General features: G+C 35.5%; 3 protein-coding genes across 3 annotated transcripts in view; 2 read left to right on the top strand and 1 right to left on the bottom strand.

Moving 5' to 3' along the window:
- Window positions 1–6,476, top strand: part of tmem91 (transmembrane protein 91) — a 63,108-nt gene extending 56,632 nt beyond the window's left edge. The window contains exons 5-6 of the mRNA XM_048167902.1: window positions 1,603–1,749; window positions 4,504–6,476. Of these exons, the coding sequence (XP_048023859.1) occupies window positions 1,603–1,749; window positions 4,504–4,659 (303 nt within the window). The 3' untranslated portion in view covers window positions 4,660–6,476. The remainder of the gene's footprint in view (window positions 1–1,602; window positions 1,750–4,503) is intronic.
- A 3,931-nt stretch (window positions 6,477–10,407) lies between these two features.
- On the bottom strand, window positions 10,408–14,973 carry exosc5 (exosome component 5). The gene is made up of 6 exons (XM_048168663.1): window positions 14,807–14,973; window positions 14,572–14,685; window positions 11,132–11,253; window positions 10,849–10,989; window positions 10,669–10,758; window positions 10,408–10,525 (listed from the first exon to the last, which is right to left on the bottom strand). Exons 1-6 carry the CDS (start codon window positions 14,901–14,903, stop codon window positions 10,430–10,432), a joined length of 660 nt encoding a protein of 219 aa, XP_048024620.1. The 5' UTR covers window positions 14,904–14,973; the 3' UTR covers window positions 10,408–10,429.
- A 260-nt stretch (window positions 14,974–15,233) lies between these two features.
- The window catches only part of bckdha (branched chain keto acid dehydrogenase E1 subunit alpha), a 10,864-nt gene continuing 1,099 nt past the window's right edge, over window positions 15,234–24,998 (top strand). The window contains exons 1-8 of the mRNA XM_048168662.1: window positions 15,234–15,392; window positions 18,725–18,901; window positions 18,999–19,085; window positions 19,194–19,302; window positions 19,670–19,831; window positions 21,162–21,368; window positions 21,462–21,603; window positions 24,990–24,998. The exon at window positions 24,990–24,998 is cut by the window's right edge and continues 1,099 nt beyond it. Coding sequence (XP_048024619.1) covers window positions 15,279–15,392; window positions 18,725–18,901; window positions 18,999–19,085; window positions 19,194–19,302; window positions 19,670–19,831; window positions 21,162–21,368; window positions 21,462–21,603; window positions 24,990–24,998 — 1,007 coding nt within the window. The 5' untranslated portion in view covers window positions 15,234–15,278. The remainder of the gene's footprint in view (window positions 15,393–18,724; window positions 18,902–18,998; window positions 19,086–19,193; window positions 19,303–19,669; window positions 19,832–21,161; window positions 21,369–21,461; window positions 21,604–24,989) is intronic.

Genomic DNA, 24,998 nt, shown 5'->3' with positions numbered 1-24,998 from the left:
ATCGAGGCATTACACAAGGGCAGCCAGTATTAACGTCTGGATCTGTGCACAGCTGAATCATCAGACTAGGTAAGCAAGCAAGGACAACAGCGAAAAATGGCAGATGGAGCAATAATAACTGACATGATCCATGATATCATGATATTTTTAGTGATATTTGTAAATTGTCTTTCTAAATGTTTCGTTAGCACGTTGCTAATGTACTGTTAAATGTGGTTAAAGTTACCATAATTTCTTACTGTATTCACAGAGACAAGACTGTCGTTATTTTCTTTTTTAAACACTTGCAGTCTGTATAATGCATAAATACAACTTCATTCTTTATAAATCTCTCCAACAGTGTAGCATTAGCTGTTAGCCACGGAGCACTATCAAACTCATTCAGAATCAATGTAAACATCAAAATAAAGACTGTACTTACGCGATTAGACATGCTGCATGACGAACACTTTGCAAAGATCCATTTTGAGGGTTATATTAGCTGTTTGAACTTTTTTTATGTTGTTTAAGGCAAGAGCGAGCTCTTGGGGCGTGGAGCATGAGAATTAAAGGGCCACACACCCTGAATCGGCTTATTTCTAATTATGCCCCCAAATAGGCAGTTAAAAAAATGAATTAAAAAAAAATCTATGGGGTATTTTGAGCTGAAACTTCACAGACACATTCAGGGGACACCTTAGACTTATATTACATCTTTAAAAAAAAAAGTTCTAGGGCACCTTTAAAATGGAGGGTTAAAATGAATCAGTTAATCATTTATTTGACCAGTAATTCATTTTTTACTCACAATGCATCTGACTTCTCAATGCTACACGGGAGAGAGGACAGAGTGTGTTTTAATATTGCCTCTGCTCACAGCAATGCAATAAAATTTGATGAAATATACAGCAATATAGCATTTTGTCATGCTACACTGCTTTATATTTGTTGCATCAAGTTAGTTGCATCATGCTTCTAGTAAGTTACTGTTCAAAACTGAACCTGACTGGGTTATTTGGTGTACAGTGGAAAGCTTTAGATGCTTGCAAGTGTCATCTTTTTTAGTCCATGAATCCTTTTTGTGTAGAGAAGAAGTCAGTGAAGTACAAAATACATGATGTGCATCTGGAGGATGTAAACACTATGGTTGTAGAGAAAGTGAAATGAGCAGTGTTGTCAGACACACAAGACACAAATTGAAAACACAGCTCTTTTTCTGAAACATGAGTCAGAATCTGCCTGTAGGCAGCACGACTAGTGAACATTTGGCATAACCTCATTCAGTCACATTATCTTACAGGAACCAGAAAAAACCTGCAACAGATACATTTATACAGCACAGCAAAAGTAAACGCAAGTCATTGCTTTTTTAGGATAAAACATAATTGCATTTTGTTAGTAAAGCAATTTATATAATCTACAATTTTAGACTTAGTCATAGCCCTGAAACTCCCTTTCACAAGATCCCATGAAGAATTAAGTACAACATACAATAATAAATTAATAAAACTTTTATCCCATGACAAATTCAATTCATTTCTGACCAGTAAATCATTTCCATTGACATTATATAACATGCAACCTCTCTGGACTTGTGCTGATGATTGTGAAATTTACCCACAGGACTCCTCCAGCGATGACTTCAGTGATACAGACAGTGAGAGCAACTTTCCCATCATGATCCCTCAAGATTACCTGGGCCTGGCTTTCTTCTCCATGCTCTGTTGTTTCTGGCCTCTGGGCATTGCTGCGTTCTATCTTTCCCAAAAGGTACTGGGCCATTCTCTTGGGCTTTTGTTGGATTGTGGATATATAACTCTGGTTACACTTTATTTTACAGTGCGTGCACTTACAGTGTATTTACCCAAGAAAGCACTGTTAATATAAGGTAACAACATGAGTCAAAGGATTAGTTCACTTCAGAATTCAAATTTCCTGATAATTTATTCACCCCCATGTCATCCAAGATGTTTATGTCTTTCTTTCTTCAGTCAAAAAGAAATGATGGTTTTTGAGGAAAACATTCCAGGATTTTTCTCCATATAGTGGACTTCACTGGGGTTCAAGGGTTGAAGGTCCAAATGTCAGTTTCAGTGCAGATTCAAAGCGCTCTACACGATCCCAGACGAGGAATAAGTGTCTTATCTAGCAAAATGATCGGGCTTTTAAAACCACAAATGCTCATCTTGCACTGCTCTACGATGCACCACGCATTATGTAATCACGTTGGAAAGGTCGCGCAGGCAGAAGTACCACGGTAGGGTGAAAAACTCCATCTCATTTTCTCCTCCAACTTCAAAATCGTCCGACATCATTGTTTTACCTTTTTTTGTAAAGGCCTTTTAACTTAGTGTTTGCACATTCGCTTTGTAGACACTGGACCTTTCCAACGTGATTACGTCATATCGCAGAGCAGTTCAAGATGAGCATTTGTGGTTTAAAAGTATATAATTTTTTTTTTTTTTTTTTAGAAAATGACAGATCGTTTTGCTAAATAAGACTCTTATTCCTCGTCTGGGATCATGTAGAGCTCTTTGAAGCTGCACTGAAACTGACATTTGGACCTTCAACCCGTTGAACCCCAGTGAAGTCCACTATATGGAGAAAAATCCTGGAATGTTTTCCCTTAAAAACCTTAATTTCGTTTCGACTGAAAAAAGAAAGACATAAACATCTTGGATGACATGGGGGTGAGTAAATTATCAGGAAACTTGAATTCTGAAGTGAACTAATCCTTTAAGATAAGGTTTAGGGGTAGGTTCAGGGTTACAACCTAGTTATAAACCAGTTATTGTAATTGCTATAGTAACTACATAGTATGTACATGCGGAACAGGACTGTAAAATAAAGTGCTACCATAATTCTTGTTATTCATACAACAATGTTTGCATATCAATACTTGAATACAGAAGTAGGTGACTCTCAAATATTTGTCTCTCAACAGACTCTTGATTGACAGCACTATTATCATTATACTTTACTCTTAACCTTGTATATTTTATGAACATAAGGAATTTTGATGTCATTCATGTCCTTCAATGAAATATTGTAAAAATGGCAGATGATACATGGGGGGAAACAGATTAGAATGCCAACTAATGGAGAGGACAAGAAAAAAGACAGGAAGAAAGAGGACACAACCCATAAATCATACACTTAGAAGTCCATTAAATAGAGGACTGCAGCAGTCCTGCATAGTGTCTGATAATAACATCACATCTAGTTTCTTTAAATACATTTTGACTATACAGAATGTGAATATCATCCAAATGTCAGACAGACAGATAGATAGATAGACAGACAGACAGACAGACTTAAAAGCAAAATTAAAGAATGAACTGGTGTGACGTCATTTTGAACAAAACCAGGCCAAAACGAAGTTCGAAACAGCTTGTCAAAGCAAACTTTCTAGAGTGCTTTGCTGGTAAACACCTTCGTACTACCATTGGTCCGTGGCGATTGTGTAATAGGTAGGTGTGGCTCTGAGGCTTTCTTCTTTGACGTATTTGTCTGCGAGTAAAAACATGAACACACTGGAGAGCAGCATTATAGTAGAAAATGTAGTTGTGATTCAAATTGAAAGAGACACTGACACTGTTTTTAATGTTTAATACTGTAAAGATGCTTGCTTTTAAACAGTCTAGTGTATGAAGTTGTATATAAATAAACGTGACCTGACTTGACTAGAATGCCGAATTGCAGAAGAACTTCGTCGTAAGTATAACAGGGGCTTTAGTTAGTTAGTGGACAGATAATTAGGCAGATAGATTAATATAAAGATGCACTAACAGACAGACTTGTTTATTGTTCTGTGTCTAAAGGGCAAAAGGGCAAATGGACTGAAAGTGGCAGAGATTAGCAGAAAGCTCAGGGCAAGATCTCTTTTGGGAGTGAGTGTGGACATTATGGAATTACACCTGAGGGTTTAGGCAGGATTACACTGAGATTTGCAGGATTATGCCACCAGCAAATCAAAATGGCACACATAAGACTAAAACAAGTCAAGGCACTTGTATTATTCAACTTTCTTGTCTCATGCTCAGGCAGCACTCAGTCGGACCATTTCCTGACTGCCTGATGCATATCACATACAAAACTCGAAAGCTGATTGGCCATCTTTACAAAAGGTGTTTTTGGTATTAGTAAACAACGTGAAGCAACTTTTATTATTCTGTTCAAGCACCTTTTCAATGGCGGTGGCACTCCAGACGTTCAGCCCACATAGCTGACAAGACTCTGATCAATGGATTTCATTCAGACTTTAATTAGTGTCATAATGAGAGGCCGCTGGTGATTGATTTCCAATAGAGCACGGGGTGTTTTCTAAAATGAGGGGATCAAAGGTGAAAGGAGAAGAGAAAGGAATAAAAGAGAGGATAGTGTAATGACGGGAAACACGTATGCCTTTGACCATTCCTACTCGGAAAGCTAATTGCTGCAGTCATACGGTAAACAACCTCGAGAGAGCAAAGGGATGTCCATCATTCATTATGATTAATGCTACTGTTTACCTTCTGTCTCCAGACGAACAAAGCATCAGCACAAGGAGATTTCCAGGGTGCCAGCGCAGCATCTCGGCAGGCTCTGTGGCTCTCTATCCTTTCAATCGTCTTTGGCATCATCACTTACACCTGTGCCGTTGCTGCCCTGATCTCCTATCTGTCCGGGAAACCACCTTAGGGACTACCGCATTGGTATCCTCTCTCGAATCTTCCAGAAACACGCCTCCCTGATTCCTAATCACACAAACCGCTGCTCTTTACATACTCACATTCATCTACACCTGTAATAAGTACATTCGTTCCGCAGAGACGGCACCTTTGTAACATTTTCTGCAACTTCACCGTGGTCATATTAGAGTCTGAAGCTCAGTAGAACAAGGAGATGTTTCAGATCGTAACTGTGCATTAGATTAGAAAAAATCAAGTCATTTGGAGAGAGGGTAGATTAGTATTTGGGTAAAAAAAAAAAATGATTGCACCACATCAGAAAGAGAGACCTGCACTCTGTCTTGGCGCTTGTGTATAACAGGGGAGGGAGTGACTGAGGCCTAAGGGTTTTTTAGAAGGGAACTTGACAAGGACAGCGAGATCAGGAGATCACAACGGACTTGGCTGTGAAACAGCAGGACTTGCCCTCTGAGGCACATGACTCGAGCAAACTGGGTCATTTTCTATCTGAGCTCTGAAGCTGGTCATTGAACCACTCTCCAAACTGAAAATACCACCGTAAATGACTTTAGAACTCTGTTAGATAGAAAACAGGTTCAAGTAAGGCAAATGTTCATATGCGATGGGAAAAATACACACATATATATACTTCAGCTTCCACTGAGTCATGCTGTTATGAGAAGCTTCTTCTGCAGGACTCTATTCATAGCTTGATAAATGTAGACTCTCCATTTTTCCACCCACCAACAAAACTGTCACTTCATATGACTCAGCTAAACCATACCTGCAAACTCCGGACTGGTGAAAAAGGTGATAAATCAGTAATTTATAAATGATTTTATATCTTCTATATAATTGGTCTGAACAAAAATGGCAGAATGAAGATGCAAAGTCACTATCTGGCAGTAGATGGCACTTATGGAAAAGCAGAAATACAGCGGTTACCCCTGTGCATAAAGCAGCGCTTATAAACACCACTGTGTTTACAGAGGTAGGACGAAAAGAAAATGACATTGAAATGTTTTTGAAGACTGTTCCCTAGAGACACATTCATATAAAGTGAAGCTTCTTCTGCAGGATTATTCTTAGCTTGATAAATGTAGACTCAATTTTTCTACCTACTAACAAAACACCTATGATTCAGCTAAACCATTCCTGCAAACTCTGGACCGGCGAAAAAGGTTACAAATCAGGAAACAGCAGTTGAAATAATTTCGAAAAATTCTCATAATTGACTAGAACTACGTGTTGTTTTGGTAGAAATGTTGTTTGAAACAACACTAATGTCTATGGTAATAGCCTAAACTGTAAAATGACCATAAAAGCAATTATTTTAAGAGTTCTTATGAGTCAAAATTATAAGTGATTATGTATTTTATATAATTGGTCTGAACAAAAAGTGCAGACTGGCTGTATGAAAATGCAAATTCACTCCCTGACAGTAAGTGGCGCTTATGGAAAACAGAAATACCTCAGTAAACAAAGCAGTGATGCAATAACAAATGGCAGTTTGCAATATCAAGCAGCATAACCAGTGTTGGGTATGTTACTGTAAAAAAGTAATTCATTACTATTAATTACTTCTTCAACAGTCCAATTAGATTACTGTGCCAATTACTCTCTCTAGAAAGTGTTGCATTACTTATTATTACTAATTACCTTTTAAATCCCATATCAACCTCGACCAGTTGAACAAAGTATTTAAAGGGAGGAGGTTACGTTAAAAACATACATTTTACGTTAAATGTTTGTTAAATCCACTATTGTTTTATATAGAATTGTTCTATGTAGTCTATACACTCTAAAAAATGCTGGGTTAAAAACAACCCAAGTTGGGTTGAAAATGGACAAACCCAGCAATTGGGTTGTTTGAACCCAGTGGTAGGGTTAAATGTTTGCCCAACCTGCTGGGTAGTTTTATTTAACTCAACTATTGTTTAAAAATTACTGTATTGCTTAATTAAAATTAACCCAAAGTATGTTGGAAATGAACATTTATTAATGTTCAATGAATAATTATTAAATAATAAACATTTATTAAATTGCTTATTAATAAATTTATATTAATAAACTATTAAACTATTAAATTTATATTAATAAAATATTAAAGCTTATTAATAAACGTTCACCTTTTGTCTATTATTGTTGCCTCTAATTGCATCTGGTTTTTAATTTTCCAACTATTTTGGGTTCATTTTAAGCTAGCCATATAGCAATTTTTAAACAATAGTTGGTTTAAATAAAACTACCCAGCAGGTTGGGCAAACATTTAACCCAACCGCTGGGTTTGTCCATTTTCAACCCAACTTGGGTTGTTTTTAACCCAGCATTTTTTAGAGTGTACTGTATTTAATGCAATTACACCAGAAGTAACTAATTCAATTACAGAAAAAATTAAGAGTAATCTCTTACTTTACTAGGGAAAAGTAATTCAATTACAGTAATCAATTACTTAGTAATGCATTAGCGTAATGGATTGCTTTTGTACAGCTAAAAATAACTGCAAGTGAAAGACACTGGAAGCCAGTAATATTCAAATTACAAATAGTTCTTACATTAAAAATAAGGTGAATAAACCCCACTGTATTAAGCATTATACGAAGGTTGAATGAAAAGGAAATGCCATCAAAAGTTTCTGAAGACAGTTGTTCCCTTCAGAGATACATTCATAAATAAATAAATCCACCCAAAGGTGACAAGTTTGCAGGTATGTAAACATGATAGTCATAATTTATATTCATACTGAGCTACTAAGCATATAACATGTACATTTTTGTAGATGTGAACTAAAGGTTATTGGCCTGTCTTGGCAGTCATTACCTTGAAGCTGCATTCGTGTGATTGAAGGCATGCACTTGAGGTCATGAAATCCACTTGGCTAAAAGGGGATTCTGGGATATAGGAAGCTCAAAACTGGAGTGGGTGACATTTCTACCACAGTGAGTCTGCATGGGCACTCTTTATTTTGTTGTAGCACTCTATTAATACTACAATCCCTTTTGTGGGTCTACATTTCGCCTTGATAACCCTAGAGGTGAGTGATAAGCAGTGCCAAACAACGCTTTGACTGAAGTGCTTTAATCTCTGAGTATAAAACACTTTTCTCATACTTTCAAATCCATCTGCGTTCATACACAATTAATGGCACTACCATTTTAAGCAGGATATTTGTTTGTAAACAATCTGCTCATTAATTTGACTTCTGAACTGTTAACATAATCCATACAACAGATCTGTCTAGACTGATCTAGTATCAGTATACAGATGCACCCAGGAATCCCTAAACTAGACAATATATAAATGCCAGAAATACACTATTGTTCAAAAGTTCAAAACACTTTTATTCAGCAAGGATACGCTAAATTGATCAAAAGTGACAGTAAAGACAATCTATTTCAAATAAATGCCATTCTTTTGAACTTTCTATTCATCAAAGAATTCAAATATTAAGCAGCACTATTTTCAACAATTTACAATGTAATTAATAAGAACTGTTTCTTGAGCAGCAAATCAGCATATTAGAATGATTTCTGAATGATCATGTGACACTGAAGACTGGAGTAATGATGCTGAAAATTCAGCTTTGAATAAATTACATTTTAAAGCATAATCAAGTAGAAAACATTTTTTAAAAATACATTGTAATAATGTTTCACAATATTACTTTTACTGTATTTTTGATCAAATAAATGAGAATTATTTCTAAAACATAAAAAAAAAAAAAAAATCTTACAATCATCCCTAAACTTTTGAACAGTAGTGTACATTATAGAGAAAGTCTACATTCAAATATCAAGTGCATGAAACCACAATCAGAAAAGAACACTATGTAATTTAAAGGTTGAAATGTGCCCTGCTCCAAAAGATTAAAGCCACAAAACAGCAGTCAGCATAAACTGCCTCGGCAGGTGCCCTTCAAGCTCCCCGCAGTTAGAAATTGGGTCATATCATGGTAGGAAATGATGTACTACTTTTACAACAAGCTGCCCCATCGAGCAGAGGAGAGGAGCGATAGCACAGCCCCCTCCGGTCAGTGATCATAGAAGAGCACCACGAACAGTCCTGTGCTTGATTCTCACTACAGTAATAAAGACATCTGAGAGCAACACAAGTCTCCTCTCCTGTCATTATGTAATTCCTCTACATTAATCTTGTGTAAATGTGTATGTAAATTTCGCTGGTACCTGTTATGAACAAATAAATGCACTTGATTGAAAATTTAATTTGGATTTGCCTTTGGAATGTTTGTGATTGCATTGTTGTTGTGGAAACTAAGAGCCAACATGTTTTAATGATACTCATTACAACACACATCTCTAGAGAAACGAAATGGAACATCAAGCACAACTGCGGTGAGCAGCAATTAATGATAATGCATATTAATATACTATGTATTAATTTTCTCACTGATCCAGCTTATAGTCGGAAGCCTCTAACACTCTACGGTTCCCAAGGCTATAGACTTAAATTGCTATTTGAGTTACACACGAATAAAGCAGCATTATGGTCTATTTTACTTAATATGACTCTCCTGAGATCTTTTTTAGACATCTAGCTATTTATTAGCCATTTCAGGACAGAAACTACAACAGCTGGGTAGCGATATGGCTATTTACAATGCATCTTTAATTTTTTTTTTTATTATTATTATTAGCTGGGCATAAAAACACTTTGTTTTTCTTCATTATGGCACCAAAAACAAATTAATCGGGTAAGAGCTAGAAAATACAAGCTTGAAATAATAAAAATAGCATCAATATCTCTGTAAAGCTTTGTGGGTGAAAGCATGTAGGCTGGGTCATCATAACACACTCATATATTATGCATACGAGTCAGAAAATCCTCCAGTTTTAGCATACTATAATTCACTGTTATATATACACCGATCAGGCATAACATTATGAGCACTGACAGGTGAAGTGAATAACACTGATTATCTCTTCATCACGGCACCTGTTAGTGGGTGGATAGATTAGGCAGCAAGTGAACATTTTGTCCTCAACGCTGATGTGTTAGAAGCAGGAAAAATGGGCAAGCGTAAGAATTTGAGCGAGTTTGACAAGGGCCAAATTGTGATGGCTAGACGACTGGGTCAGAGCATCTCCAAAACTGCAGCTCTTGTGGGGTGTTCCCGGTCTGCAGCGGTCAGGATATATCAAAAGTGGTCCAAGGAAGGAACAGTGGTTAACCAGCGTCATGGGCGGCCAAGACTCACTGAAGGTTGGCCCGTGTGGTTCGATCCAACAGATGAACTACTGTAGCTCAAATTGCTCAAGAAGTTAATGCTGGTTCTGAAAGAAAGGTGTCAGAATACACAGTGCATCACAGTTTGTTGCGTATGGTGCCACAGACCAGTCAGGGTGCCCATGCTGACCCCTGTCCTCCGCCGAAAGAGCCAACAGTGGGCATGTGAGCATCAGAACTGGACCACGGAGCAATGGAAGAAGGTGGTCTGGTCTGATGAATCACGTTTTCTTTTACATCATGTGGATGGCAAGGATCTGCTGCTAACATCTTGGTGCGGATACCACAGCACACCTTTAGGGGGTCTAGAGGAGTCCATGCCTGGACAGGTCAGGGCTGTTTTAGCAGCAAAAGGGCCAACACAATATTAGGAAGGTGGTCATAATGTTATGCCTGATCGCTGTACACACAAAAACTATACATATTATGTATATATGTCTATATATATATATATATATATATATATTTTATTGTATTTTGTGAAAAGTAAAGAAATGACAATGCAAACTCAAAGTAAAAATCCTAACAAGCATGTTTTATTGTATCTTCGAATATCGTCGTTTCACAGAATCCCTATAAAACTGGAAGATTTGTTCAGAAGCCTTTTGACTGACTGCGATGCACTGCTGCAGCTGTGTAGGAAGAAAACACATTTATGTCATTGCCTTGCAGAAAATTCGAGCAAGTTATGAAACATACACAAGTACCTATGTATCATCAGCACAAACAGAGCAATGAATCACGAGCAAGAATGAAGTGCTGCATCAGAGCTCACCTCGTGGACTGAAAAAGAGCCTGTAGTCGATGACATCAAAACATTGCGCTCGACGCTATCAAGTGCAAATGTTAACAACGCTCGACTTTCCTGGAAAAGAAAACATAAAAGACACGGATCAAGAGCTTAACTTGTGCGGTATGGTTTGCGTCAGCCCTAGGAAACAGAAGTGCAGTCTACCTTCTCCTGCCGAGCCGTGGGGTCTGTCGTTATCTGGCCCTCTTTGCTAATAGCGCAGGTCACACCACAAAACAGGTGGTTCATGGGAAGCCCTGCATCCATTAGAGCCATACAGGCAGCGTTCAGGCAGCATGACAGCAGCTGACGGTTAAGATAAGGATGGGACACGGTGTGAATGCAAGAAAATGAGACAGAAAACATTAATGTGCACTAGTGTTCAAAGTCTGAAGACACATCACATATATTCTCTTGATTTAAGAAACATTGCTGGTGTTCAGGATACAGAGCCATCGTCGTGGACGACCTGCAGGATGACTGTGAGAGAGGAGCGAGGATGAAGCGTCAACAGAAGAGCCGCCTCGCAGGTCTCGCGCACACACTGCTCTCTCGCGCGCTCCCGGACACCTAACAGAGCACGACATGAGAAGAGATTGAGGAGATGCAATGGGGAAACCCAGTCTGTAGCAGACTGACACCTAATGGTGAGAACTAGCAATGCAGGCGTCTGGATCGCACTTGTTGACAGAAGGAGTGTTTGAATAATCATTAAACACATTACATGATTATTACTAGTCATGCAATTAAAGTCTGCACGATTATTAATTTTCCAAAACAATTTGTTGATAAAACCTTGATAAATAACTTGTTTTTCCATAAGAATGTACATAAAATAAACATGACAACTTTTCTGAAATGGAATTTTAAAGTCTGCATAAAACGGAAGTTGTGAGTTTTTTATTGCGTATTGTGTGATGTACATCTATCTGAGTGAAATGGCTTCTTAAATAAGAAGAAAAAAAATGTCCTCCATTAGGAATTATAATTGATGTGTTCAAACGGAAATTATTATGCTATTATATCAATCTGATAGTCTGATGTGGAATCTAATTTGGAAACCATTTCATAAATATTTAATCATAATTTAAATCGAAGTAATTTCTCTTAAACTAGTTTATAAATGAAACCCTTGAAAATACTATCTATCTATCTTGTAAACAGATTTAATAGTGATATTGATATATTTTGTGGTTCACATGCTGAAAAATGCTTTCATTCAACTTGTTTTTGGTCAGATTTCTGTTCATTAAAGGGTTATTTCACCCAAAAATGAAAATAATGTCATTTATTACTCACTCTCATGGCATTCTACTCCCATAAGACCTTCGTTAATCTTCGGAACACAAATTAAGATATTTTTGATGAAATTCGTTGGCTCAGTGAGGCCTCCATAGCCAGCAATGACATTTCCTCTCTCAAGATCCATTAATGTACTAAAAACATATTTAAATCAGTTCATGTGAGTTTAGTGGTTCAATATTAATATTGTAAAGCAAGGAGAATATTTTTTGTGCACCAAAAAAAAAACAAAATAACGTCGTAATTTTGTTTTTTTTGGCGCACAAAAAATATTCTTGATGCTTTATAATATTAATATTGAACCACTGAACTCACATGAACTGATTTAAGTATATTAATGGATCTTCAGAGAGGAAATGTCATTGCCGTATATGCAAGCCTCACTGAGCCATCGGATTTCAACAACAATATCTTAATTTGTGTTCTGAAGATTAATGAAGGTTTTATGGGTGTGGAACGACATGAGGGTGAGTAATAAATGACATTATTTTCATAAGGAATATCATTTAATATTATGCTACTTCTATTAGCTAAATTTAGTACAGTGCGTACATAATTATTAGGCAAAATTCCAAACATATTTTTTTCCAAGCACATTTTACCAATTCCAAACCACATCAATCTGAATAACTACTATTAATTTTGTATATAATCATTTATCAATGATATATAATTGTTAATGAGGGCTGAAAGTGAAAAACACCATATATTTAGGTGTGCATAATTACTAAACAGGTTTTTTTACAGGTCAAATGGTCCAAAAAAAGAGATTTAACTGTAAAGTCAGAAATTATTAAATGATCATTAAAAGGATGCAATACTGTAGAAATTGCAAAATAAAGGTGTGACCATTGGACAGGAAATGCTCATAATAATAAAAAAAAACTGCCTAATAATAAGTTTTTCACTTCAAGACCTCATCAACAATTACATATCGCCAATTTAAGGTGCAATATGTAATATTTTCTGTCCGCTAGAGGCCTATTCAAAACAAAGGCGTAGCTTGATGACAGCAAGTTTGAGCGCAAAATCTTGGGATATGTAGTCTCCATCTCAACAGACGGTGCAAAAGAATAGGGATTGGAGTCGGGAAGAAATCATGTTCATGGATGCGATTATTAACGTTACTGTAACGTTACTATGAAGCAGAGCAGGAGCGAGTGTTGTGGGAGCTGAACGAGGAGCTGGAGCAATTGCGCAACACACGCCTCACGAGCAGCAGAACATTTATTATGACAGTCGAACTGCTGTGAGACAATGTTACACACTGCAGTAAGATAGATCGATATTACAATATCATATTAAATGCTGGATGGCTTGTGTTGATAAATGGCATGCAATTAATTTTAAAACGTATTGTATGATGGAAAAAATTCTGTATTACTGTTACTAAAAATAAAGATGCATGTGATTATGCTATGTTAGCTACTTCACAAAATAGTGTTTTTCTCTGAGGCATGGTAAAGCATGGTACTCGAAAAAAAAAAAAAATCAAGAAAATTAGATTTAAAAAATAAGACTAAACGTGTTGAGCTATATAACAATATCAATAATTAGTGTTCTGTCTATAAATATATCAAAACTGTTGTTCCCTTGTCTATTAAAACATGTAAATATTAAAGCGTCTTTGGTGTTTCCATGGTTTCTACAAAATAAAACCGGAAACCGAGGGTAACGTGGGAATGACGCCATTGACAGCCGACTCCTCACACATCCCGGAGCCTTGGTTAAAACTGCAATTTTCTTACGATTTACAAATAGTTGGAAACATTTGGGATATTGTAAGTACTCAAGTGAACAAAATATATAACACTGGCCTATTGTTTTTTGGATATTTTACTGCAGAAATCTTACATATTGCACCTTTAATGATTATATACAATCTTAATAGTAATTATTAAGATTGATGTGGTTTTCATTTGGAAAAAAATAATATCAATTTGCCTAATAATCATACATGCACTGTAAACATAAATGTGAGGAAAATAATTTTTTTATTTTAAAAGACAGAAGTTCAACAATACCTAAACAATATTAAACAAGACAGCTGTAAAACATGTCACTATTTGTAAACATTGTAATATTTTTATTATTAATAATAATATTATTATCATACATATATATATATACATATATATATATATATATATATATATATATATATATATATATATATATATATACATATATACATATACATATATATATATATATATATATATATATATATACATATACATATATATATATATATATATATATATATACATATACATATACATATATATATATATATATATATATATATATATATATATATATATATATATATATATATATATATACATATATATATATATACATATACATATATATATATATATATATATATATATACATATACATATATATATATATATATATACATATACATATATACATATACATATATATATATATATATATATATATATATATATATATATATATATAAAATTTACTCATAGCTCATGTTTACAGTGTGCAATTTATGTCATGAAACAATGATGATTACTAAGAAAACAATGATAAATTGAAAATACATACTTGGAAGCCCCATTTTGGGCTGGATAAGAACCTCTACAGTAGCACGATCGTAGATTTCCTTGCTGACTTTAACCTCAGCTGGTCCATAAACTCCAGCCAGGATACTAGTATCTCCTGAAAATACATTTACAAATCCAAAACGATACAGATATGAATGAATCGAACAGACTGCTGGACATTCTTTGGCTTGACAGGCAATAAAGAAACAAATCAGTTACAAAACTGATATAAATACCTTGAACAAAAGTAGAGGAGCCGTCAGGTCTTGATAACAAACTCTGCTCACTTCCATATTCCCTTAAAACTGAACAACTTTGATCTAACTCCATCATGGTCCTCACGCACTATCCTCTAGTCGCACTCATGCGCGTCATTGTTTTGAGCGCGCACCATAATGACGACACGGCACACGTTCGCCCTCTAGTGGTAAAAGTATTGTAATGACCACGATGCCAGAAACCTCTAGACCGGTTTAATCAAAAATGAGCATGTGTGTCTGCTACTAATTGCAGTTACAATCATGAATTTACTCTAAATAAAATTTAATATGCAAATAAATAGATACATTTCCCAGATATAGACGTAAAAAAAACTAAATTAATGTTTGTACAGCATGACATTGTCCAGCAGGGGGCGCGCGCTGTATGAGATCATCACAGACTGTCATTAGAGGAGAGAAAAGCGAGAGACACGCACTTGACGTAAAGATGGCGGCTGTTAGAAGTGTTCAGAAATTATACGGCATTGGACTTCATTCAATTCGTCAAAATACTGCGTTAAAAGCAACAACGCTTCTGCAGCAAAGAGCATTCCGCGTCTGTGTAAGTTTAACGCGTATGAATGTTGTATATACTCAGTAAAAGTAGCAAAAGTTGCTAATCAGATGTAACGTTAGCAGCGCGAGCCTCAAAACATTTGTCGTTATTTGGGTTGTATGGCACAACAAAGCACTTTAATATAATTATATATAATATAAATAATGTTAGTCTTAAAATTAGACCTCAGTCTTAGAATAATGTTAATATGAATGTATATCTATTATTCCTCATCTGACCTAGAAACCAAAGATCATTGTGTTCGATCTGTCTGATCATGTAATCCAATCCTGTATTAATTGTTTTAATCTAATAACTAACGTTAGTGTTCAGATCTGTGTTTATTGTTGTGTGTAATGAACTGTTCAACCTTCACAAGGCTGTAGATTTACACTGAGAGCCGATTGGCTGGTTGAGGGGGGTGTGTGGAGGAAAACACAAAGCTAATCCCAGCAGCCATGTTTCATTGAAATACTTTTAATTTCAGTTTTTAAAAAATACTTTATTGACATTATTTTATTTACATACATTATTGTCAAAGCATTATATATATATATATATATATATATATATATATATATATATATATATACAGTACAGTCCAAAAGTTTGGAACCACTAAGATTTTTTAATGTTTTTAAAAGAAGTTTCGTCTGCTCACCAAGGCTACATTTATTTAATTAAAAATACAGTAAAAAACAGTAATATTGTGAAATATTATTACAATTTAAAATAACTGTTTTCTATTTGAATATATTTCACAAAGTAATTTATTCCTGTGATCAAAGCTGAATTTTCAGCATTATGACTCCAGTCTTCAGTGTCACATGATCCTTCAGAAATCATTCTAATATGATGATCTGCTGCTCAAGAAACATTTAATGTGTACAATTGTACAAAATATTTGTGTACAATATTTTTTTTCAGGATTATTTGATGAATATAAAGTTCAAAAGAACAGTGCTTATCTGAAATCTAATCTTTTGTAACATTATAAATGTCTTTACTGCCACTTTTGATTGATTTAATGCATCCTTGCTGAATAAAAGTATTCATTTCTTTAATTTCTTTTCAAAAAAATAAAAATAAAAATTCTTACTGACCCCAAACTTTTGAACGGTAGTGTATAATGCTACAGAAGCTTTGTATTTCAGATAAATGCTGTTCTTTTGAACTTTCTATTCATCAAGGAATCCTGAAAAAAAAAAGTACACAACTGTTTTCAACATTGAAAATAATCATAAATGTTTATTGAGCAGCAGATCAGCATATTAGAATGATTTCTGAAGGATCATGTGACACTGAAGACTGGAGTAACAATGCTGAAAATTCAGCTTTGCATCACAGGAATAAATTACTTTTTCAAATATATTTAAATAGTACACAGTTATTTTAAATTGTAATAATATTTCACAATATTACTGTTTTTTACTGTATTTTTAATTAAATAAATTTAGCCTTGGTGAGCAGACGAAACTTCTTTTAAAAACATTAAAAATCTTAGTGGTTCCAAACTTTCGGACTGTACTGTGTGTGTGTATATATATATATATACACACACACATTATATACATACATATATATATACATACATATATACACACACATATATATATATATATACACACACACACACATATATATATATATATATATATATATATATATATATATATATATATATATATATATATATATATATGTGTGTGTATATATATATATATATATATATATATATAATGTATAAGTAATGATGAGAAAAGAAATATACAATATTACAGTAACAACAATAAAATAGTATTAAAATAGTATTAAAGGTGCTAAAAATTATATATATATATATATATATATATATATATATATATATATATATATATACACTGCCCTCTAAAAGTTTGGAAACACCCCTGGTAAAGTGTGGTTTTGAACGATATCAGCATAAATCCTTATCATTTTTTGGTGCAAATACATTACAGTAACTTGACATTATCATTGAAGACCAGCAATAATAATTTTCATTTTGATTACATAATAATGGCAATATATACATGTCAAAGTCAGACATGCCCCTTTGCCAGCTGTGATGCCTGGTTATTGATTTAAACTTGGCCCAGGTTTGTAAAGATTTTTGGGTCAGCACACCTTAATAGCTTCAACAATTGATTGCCAATTAAGTTTAGAATACAATGAACCAATCAGAACCCAGTTTAGGTCAGATAGCTGCTAATGGTGGATATTTTGAGGAATCAAAGTTTTTTCTATGTTTAAACTGTTTATGTAAAAAAATATGTTTTTGTAGTTTGTGTTGTCCCTTATCAGTGCAAAATTATCACAAATTAAAAAGGATTCATGCCAATATTATCCAAAACCCCACTTTTCTAGGGCGTTTTCAAACTTTTGGAGGGCAGTATATATATATATATATATATATAAATAATGTAGAGAAATGTAAATAATGTAAATAATGTATCATCACACTTTTTCCTCGAGATGATCCTAATTGAAAGTGGACATTAAATATGAGTAAGTGTCTCGGGTGCATTACGATTCACTGTCATCCTAAATCGATATTCAAACCATGCAATATTCTGACATTCATTATAGTATTATACATTCATGTGTTGTTGTGTAAACACAGCTAATCTTCCTTTTCATGCAGCAAAATCCAGTTCACATTTAGCAATGTTTTACAGTGTGCTTATTATATAGAAAACATTTAAAGGGTTAGTTCACCCAAAAATGAAAATTCTGTCATTTATTACTCACCCTCATGCCTTTCCACACCCGTAAGACCTTCGTTCATCTTCAGAACACAAATTAAGATATTTTTGTTGAAATCCGATGTCTCAGTGAGGCCTCCATAGCCAGCAATGACATTTCCTCTCTCAAGATCCATTAATGTACTAAAAACATATTTAAATCAGTTAATGTGAGTACAGTGGTTCAATATTAATATTATAAAGCGACGAGAATATTTTTGGAGCGGCATGAGGGTGAGTAATAAATGACATTATTTCATTTTTGGGTGAACTAACCCTTTGATCTTTTTCTGTGTTTATTTATTTATTTATTTATTTAAGAACTTTGGAACTTTATTTTCTCTAAGTTTTTAATGCTGTATCAGAATCAAAAGATGACTCCTATCACCTTTAAACCAAAACAAAGGGAAAATAAAAGCTCTTATCACTAGGTAATAATTGTCTGTTAAAAGCCTAGTGAGCTGTGAATTTTTTTAGCAGTTTTTGTCTGATTGTTAAAATATGTGATCAGAACTCATGATGCATGGACTCGTGAACTGCCGCTCTGATACTTTTGTGTTTTACTCCCTGATTCTTCAGAGAGCTCTTCGCCAGCAGCCGTTTGATTCTTCGGCGGAGAAGCCGCAGTTTCCTGGAGCCTCGGCGGAGTTCATCGATCACCTGGAGTTTATCCAGCCCAATGTGATCTCAGGAATCCCTGTGTATAGGGTGATGGACAGACAGGGCCAGATCATCAATCCGTCGGAGGATCCTCAGGTGTGGAGTCTTTTATTCCATTCAATATGTGTGGAAATAAGCTGGTACCAGGTTATCATTAATAAATGTTAATATCAAAATAATACTTGTGTTTCAGCTTTCAAAAGAGACGGTTTTGAATTTCTATCAGAAGATGACGTTACTCAACACAATGGATCGTATTCTTTACGAGTCTCAGAGGCAGGTGAGGGATGGAGTGGATTTTAGTGTCATACTGAATCCATCATAAAATGAAATTAAATGACATCTGAAAGTTTATAATGCTTAAATTTGGCATGCATTTGTGTTTAAGGGCCGTATCTCATTCTACATGACCAATTACGGTGAGGAGGGCACACATATTGGAAGCGCTGCAGCTCTTGACCCTAGTGATTTGGTCTTCGGCCAATACCGGGAAGCTGGTGAGGATGTTTACAAGCTGGAGATACAATACTCTCCCAGTTTTGTTATTAATAAGTCTTGCACTTATTTTTTTAGAATTATTATTATTATTATTTAATTTGGTTTTAATTTTAATTAATAATATAGTAAAATATTGATGCAAAAAATAAGTCTTGCAATTCAGTGTTGGGGGTAACGCATTACAAGTAACATGAGTTACATAATCGGATACTAAGTAACTAGTAAAGTAATGCATTACTTTTAAATTTGCAATCAAATATCTAAGTTACTTTTTCAAGTAAGCAATACAAGTACAATATAGGACAATAACTTAATACTATATTAAATTATGTTTATTAAAAATGTATTTTTTCTGTATTTCCGTAGGTGTATTGATGTACAGAGGCTTCCCTCTGGATCTGTTTATGGCACAGTGCTATGCAAACGCTGATGACCTTGGCAAGGGTCGACAAATGCCAGTTCACTATGGCTGCAAAGACCTTAATTTTGTCACCATCTCCTCACCACTTGCCACTCAGATCCCCCAGGGTAAGAAGTGAGCATGTCTGTTATGCAGGACATGAAGTGTTTACTGTATATACACTATCGTTCAAAAATTTGGGCTCTAATTTTTATGTTTTTGAAAGAAGTCTCTTATGGCAGTGGTTCTCAAATGCTCTGGCCCATGACCCACATTTTTGGGAATTTGAATCAAGCTAATTTATTTGTCAAAAATGGTTGACACACACACAAGTACCGTCCCATTTTATGTAACATGCACATAAACTGTAAGAATATCACTAACACTGATGAATAAACAGTATAAGGTGAGTCTATTAAATAAGCAGTCCTTTATTTATTGATGCTGAAAATTCAGCTTTACATCACAGAAATAAATTATATTTTGAAGTATATCAAGATAGAAATACATTTATTTAAATTGTAATAATATTTTACAATACAATCACAATTTTACTGTTTTAGTAAAATTTTACTGTATTTTTGATCAAATAAATGCATGAGCATAAGACACTTCTTTTAGAAACATTAAAACTTTTGACCAGTAATATACAATAGTTAAAGGATTAGTTCACTTTAAAAAAAAATGTTCCTGATAATTTACTCACCCCCATGTCATCCAAGATGTTCATGTCTTTCTTTCTTCAGTCGAAAAGAAATTAAGGTTTTTGATGAAAACATTCCAGGATTTTTCTCCTTATAGTGGATTTCAATGGACTCCAAACGCTTGAAGGTCAAAATGACAGTTTCAGTGCAGCTTCAAAGAGCTTTAAACGATACCAGACGAGGAATAAGGGTCTTATCTAGCGAAACGATCAGTCATTTTTGAAAAAAATACAACTGTATATGCTTTATAAACACAAATGATCGCCTTGCACGTGCTTCCGCCAAAACCGCTCTTCTGTATTCTTCAAAAAGTTTACGCTGTATGTCCTACGCCTTTCCTATTCTACTTACAGTTGTTTTTTTTTTTTTCAAAAATGACCGATCGTTTCGCTAGATAAGACCCTTATTCCTCATCTGTTATCGTTTAAAGCTCTTTAAAGCTGCACTGAAACTGTCATTTTGACCTTCAACCATCTGGAGGCCATTGAAGTCCACTATAAGGAGAATCATCCTGGAATGTTTTCATCAAAAACCTTACTTATTAATTTCTTTTCGACTGAAGAAAGAAAGACATGAACATCTTGGATGACATGGGGGTGAGTAAATGATCAGGAAAATTTTATTTGAAAGAGGACTAATCCTTTAAGATATAATTTCAGCAGCCATTACTCTTTACTCTCTGTTCAAAGGCCTCAAACCTTTCAACAGAAGTGTAAACCTCAATAAGGACTTTGATCTGTCACTCTTGCTGTAGCGGCCGGGGCGGCGTACGCAGTGAAGCGGGAGAACACAAACCGTGTGGTGATCTGTTACTTCGGAGAGGGGGCGGCCAGTGAGGGAGACGCACATGCTGGATTTAATTTCTCCGCCACCCTTGAGTGTCCTCTCATATTCTTCTGCCGTAATAACGGTTATGCTATCTCCACGCCAACCAACGAGCAGTATAGAGGGGACGGTATTGGTAAGTAAGTCTTTCCGGCATAGACTCCCGTGTGAATCTCTGCGTTTCATTTGTCTTATTTGTTTGTTTTTTTCTCCAATTTTCTTTCCAAAGCTGCTCGAGGTCCAGGATACGGACTGATGTCGATCCGTGTAGATGGAAATGATGTTTTTGCAGTATACAACGCCACAAAAGAGGCACGACGCAGAGCGGTGGCTGAAAACCAGCCCTTCCTCATTGAAGCCATGACCTACAGGTAGAGTTTATCTCCATGAATCAGCTGAATATCAGGAAGTAGAACTTCCACAGCATTCTATTACCTATAAACAGCCTATGTGGAACAGCGTAGACCTGGAGGAGACCACAACGCTGCCGTTTGGGGTTGGACCTATTTTTACTGTATGTAGAGTCTCAAACTCAGCAGAAAACACTATGAGATGCACTGTAAACCTATTTGTCAACACAATATTTTGCAATCTAGGCTTTTATGAAGCAGCATAAAATATGTAGGAGAGAACTAGCCTATTGCTTGAGTGTGTGTCAGGTTTTATGCAAGTTTCTTACACAGACACACAAACAGCTTTTCTGACATATAATTTTTTTTTTGTCTATATTTCCCAGTTCTAATTAATAGTACTGTAATATTATTGTAGTGTTCATATCAGGACGATTGCTTTGTATACTGTAAGACTACAAATCAAGTGTGATACGAGAGACATGAAAGTGTTGTGCTGAATTCTGACCCCTCTGCCAGATTATTACCCCCCTGAGTCCCCAGTATAGGTAGGTTTAGGGTTCGGTATTGGGTTAGGATTAGGCAACCAAGTACTGGAATCAACAAGGGGGGGTAATAATTTGGCAGAGAGATAAAATTCAGCGTAACACCAGCTTCAGGTCCCAGGGTGAGTGGTCTGTTATCAGGGTTCTTCCTGCAGCCACAACAAAATATTTGATCATTTTAAGGGTCAGTTCATCCAAAAATAAAAGTTCTGTAATTAATTACTCACCCTCGAGTTGTTCCAAACCTGTAAGACTTTAGTTCATCTTCAGAACACAAATTAAAGGTGCCATCGAACATTTTTTTACAAGATGTAATGTAAGTCTAAGGCGTCCCCTGAATGTGTCTGTGAAGTTTCAGCTCAAAATACCCCATAGATTTTTTTTAATACATTTTTTAACTGCCTATTTTGGGGCATAATTAGAAATGCACCGATTCAGGTTGCGGCCCCTTTAATTCTCGTGCTCCCCGCCCCTGGAGCTCGCGCTTGCCTTAAACAGCATAAACAAAGTTCACACAGCTAATATAACCCTCAAAATGGATCTTTACAAAGTGTTCGTCATTCATGCTGCATGCATGCATGCATCAGATCATGTGAGTATAGTATTTATTTGGATGTTTACATTTGATTCTGAATGAGTTTGAGGCTATGCTCTGTGGCTAAAGCTAACATTACACACTGTTGGAGAGATTTATAAAGAATGAAGTTGTGTTTATGAATTATAACCACATTTAACAGTACGTTAGCAACATGCTAACAAAACATTTATAAAGATAATTTACAAATATCACTAAAAATATCATGATATCATGGATCATGTCAGTTATTATCACTCCATCTGCCATTTTTCGCTATTGTCCTTGCTTGCTTACCTAGTCTGATGATTCAGCTGTGCACAGATCCAGACGTTAATACTGGCTGCCCTTGTGTAATGCCTTGAACATGAGCTGGCATATGCAAATATTGGGGGCGTACATATTAATGATCCCGACTGTTACGTAACAGTCAGTGTTATGTTGAGATTCGCCTGTTCTTCGGAGGTCTTTTAATCAAATGAGATTTATATAAGAAGGTGGAAACAATGGAGTTTGAGACTCACTGTATGTCATTTCCATGTACTGAACTCTTGTTATTCAGCTTTGCCAAGGTAAATTCAATTTTCCATTCGGTAGCACCTTTAAGATCTTTTTAATGAAATCTGAGAGCTTTCTGTCCCTCCATTGACAGCCTACACAACTACCACTTTCAATCCTCAGAAAGGTAGTAAAGACATCATTAAAGTAATCCATGTGACTCCAGTGAGTTTAACCTCAGTTTTATGAAATGACACGAGTGCTTTGTTTGCACAAAACAACATAATTTACCACTTTATTTGCAAAATATTAATCTCCAACGCACGTTCACGTGATGCATGTGTGTTGTTGACACAAGAGTGGACATTTTTGGAGATTAACATTTTGTAAATAAACTTTTTTTTTGTGCGCAAAAACATGGATTACTGTATGTAGAGTGTCAAACTCAGCAGAAAACACTATGAGATGCACTGTAAACCTGTTTGTCAACACAATATTTTGCAATCTAGGCTTTTATGAAGCAGCATAAAATATGTAGGAGAGAACTAGCCTATTGCTTGAGTGTGTGTCAGGTGTCATGCAAGTTTCTGGGGCTTGAAAGTAGGGCTGCAACAACTAATAGATAATAATCGATAATTGAAATTGTCGACAATGAATGTCATTATCGATTAGTCGCATCTGCCCACCGTGCACGGTAAACTTCTGCCAGTCGCTTCAAATTACAGCACTGAATGACGCATTTCTATGGAAAAAAATTCATCTAAAAATAGCAGAGGAAACAGAGTGAACTGCTGCAGGAAAGGTATGTGATCCAAGATGCCCAAAAATCCAGCGTTAGCGTCAGTTCTGGCAGGTCACGTCAGTCATGCTCGCATCAGGTGACTCACGTCTACCTATAGGAATACGACACCTATCACGGCATTCATATATAAGCTCCTCAGTATTATCAGCAGCTATTGCATTTCTCAGGAGCAAATTACCCTCCTCCATCCCCAGCTCCTCCTCTCCTCAGTCAGGGTTGGCCTTATGATTCCCCTGAATCAGACTAACTCTTGAAATAATTCTTGTTAAATTATAGACATTAATTATATCTGCATATGTTGGTTCTGTTTTGTTTATCCTAGGGGGGTTATTGCTCCTCTCCCTGCTCTTATCCATGCTAGGCTGCATGGATGTGCAGGGAGTTCTTGCCCAGAGCAGAACTCGGTAGCGTAATGTTTGACATGGCTTACCAGATGCTTGTGCTGTTTAATGTTTGATATGTTTCCTCAGTGCAAAACTTGAAGTTACATCTTTATCTGGTATTTCCATTTTGCATTAAGGCTCATCCTGACAGTCTGCGTTGAACTTCAGACTTTACTGAATGAGTGCTGGCGTGATTAATCGATTAATCGAAGGAATATACTTCCAACTAATGGATTATGAAAATAATCATTAGTTGCAGCCCTGCTTGAAAGTGGTAGTTGTGTAGACTGTCAATGGATGGACAGAAAGCTCTCAGATTTCATTAAAAAGATCTTCATTTGTGTCTTACGGGTGTGGAACGACATGAGGGTGAGTAATTAATGACAGAATTTCCATTTTTGGGTGAACTAACCCTTTAAATTGATGATACTGATGATTTGACGAACACAATAACTCTTAGACTCTCACATCTTCACAATATATACATATATGACATAAGAGTTGTAAGTTGTAGTTTCTGCACATGCTGTCTTTTTACTGAAATTTTAGTGCATCCCTAGTGTTGTGAAATGAGCGAAACCTTTCATTTCCTCTTCCCGCTCCAGGATCGGTCA

The sequence above is a fragment of the Megalobrama amblycephala genome, linkage group LG19 (assembly GCF_018812025.1).
Source record: "Megalobrama amblycephala isolate DHTTF-2021 linkage group LG19, ASM1881202v1, whole genome shotgun sequence".
In the NCBI taxonomy this organism is placed as follows: Eukaryota; Metazoa; Chordata; class Actinopteri; order Cypriniformes; family Xenocyprididae; genus Megalobrama; species Megalobrama amblycephala.
Note: the sequence above shows the minus strand (reverse complement) of the source record. Positions and strands in the feature narration are given on the sequence as shown.

Coding starts and splice junctions, on each gene's coding strand:
- exosc5 (XM_048168663.1), bottom strand. CDS start 14,903: ATGATGGAGTTAGATCAAAGTTGTTCAGTTTTAAGGGAATATGGAAGT. Junction 11,254..14,571: donor GCCCAAAATGGGGCTTCCAA/GTATGTATTTTC, acceptor GTGCTCTGTTAG/GTGTCCGGGAGCGCGCGAGA. Junction 10,759..10,848: donor CCACGGCTCGGCAGGAGAAG/GTAGACTGCACT, acceptor TTTCTTTTCCAG/GAAAGTCGAGCGTTGTTAAC.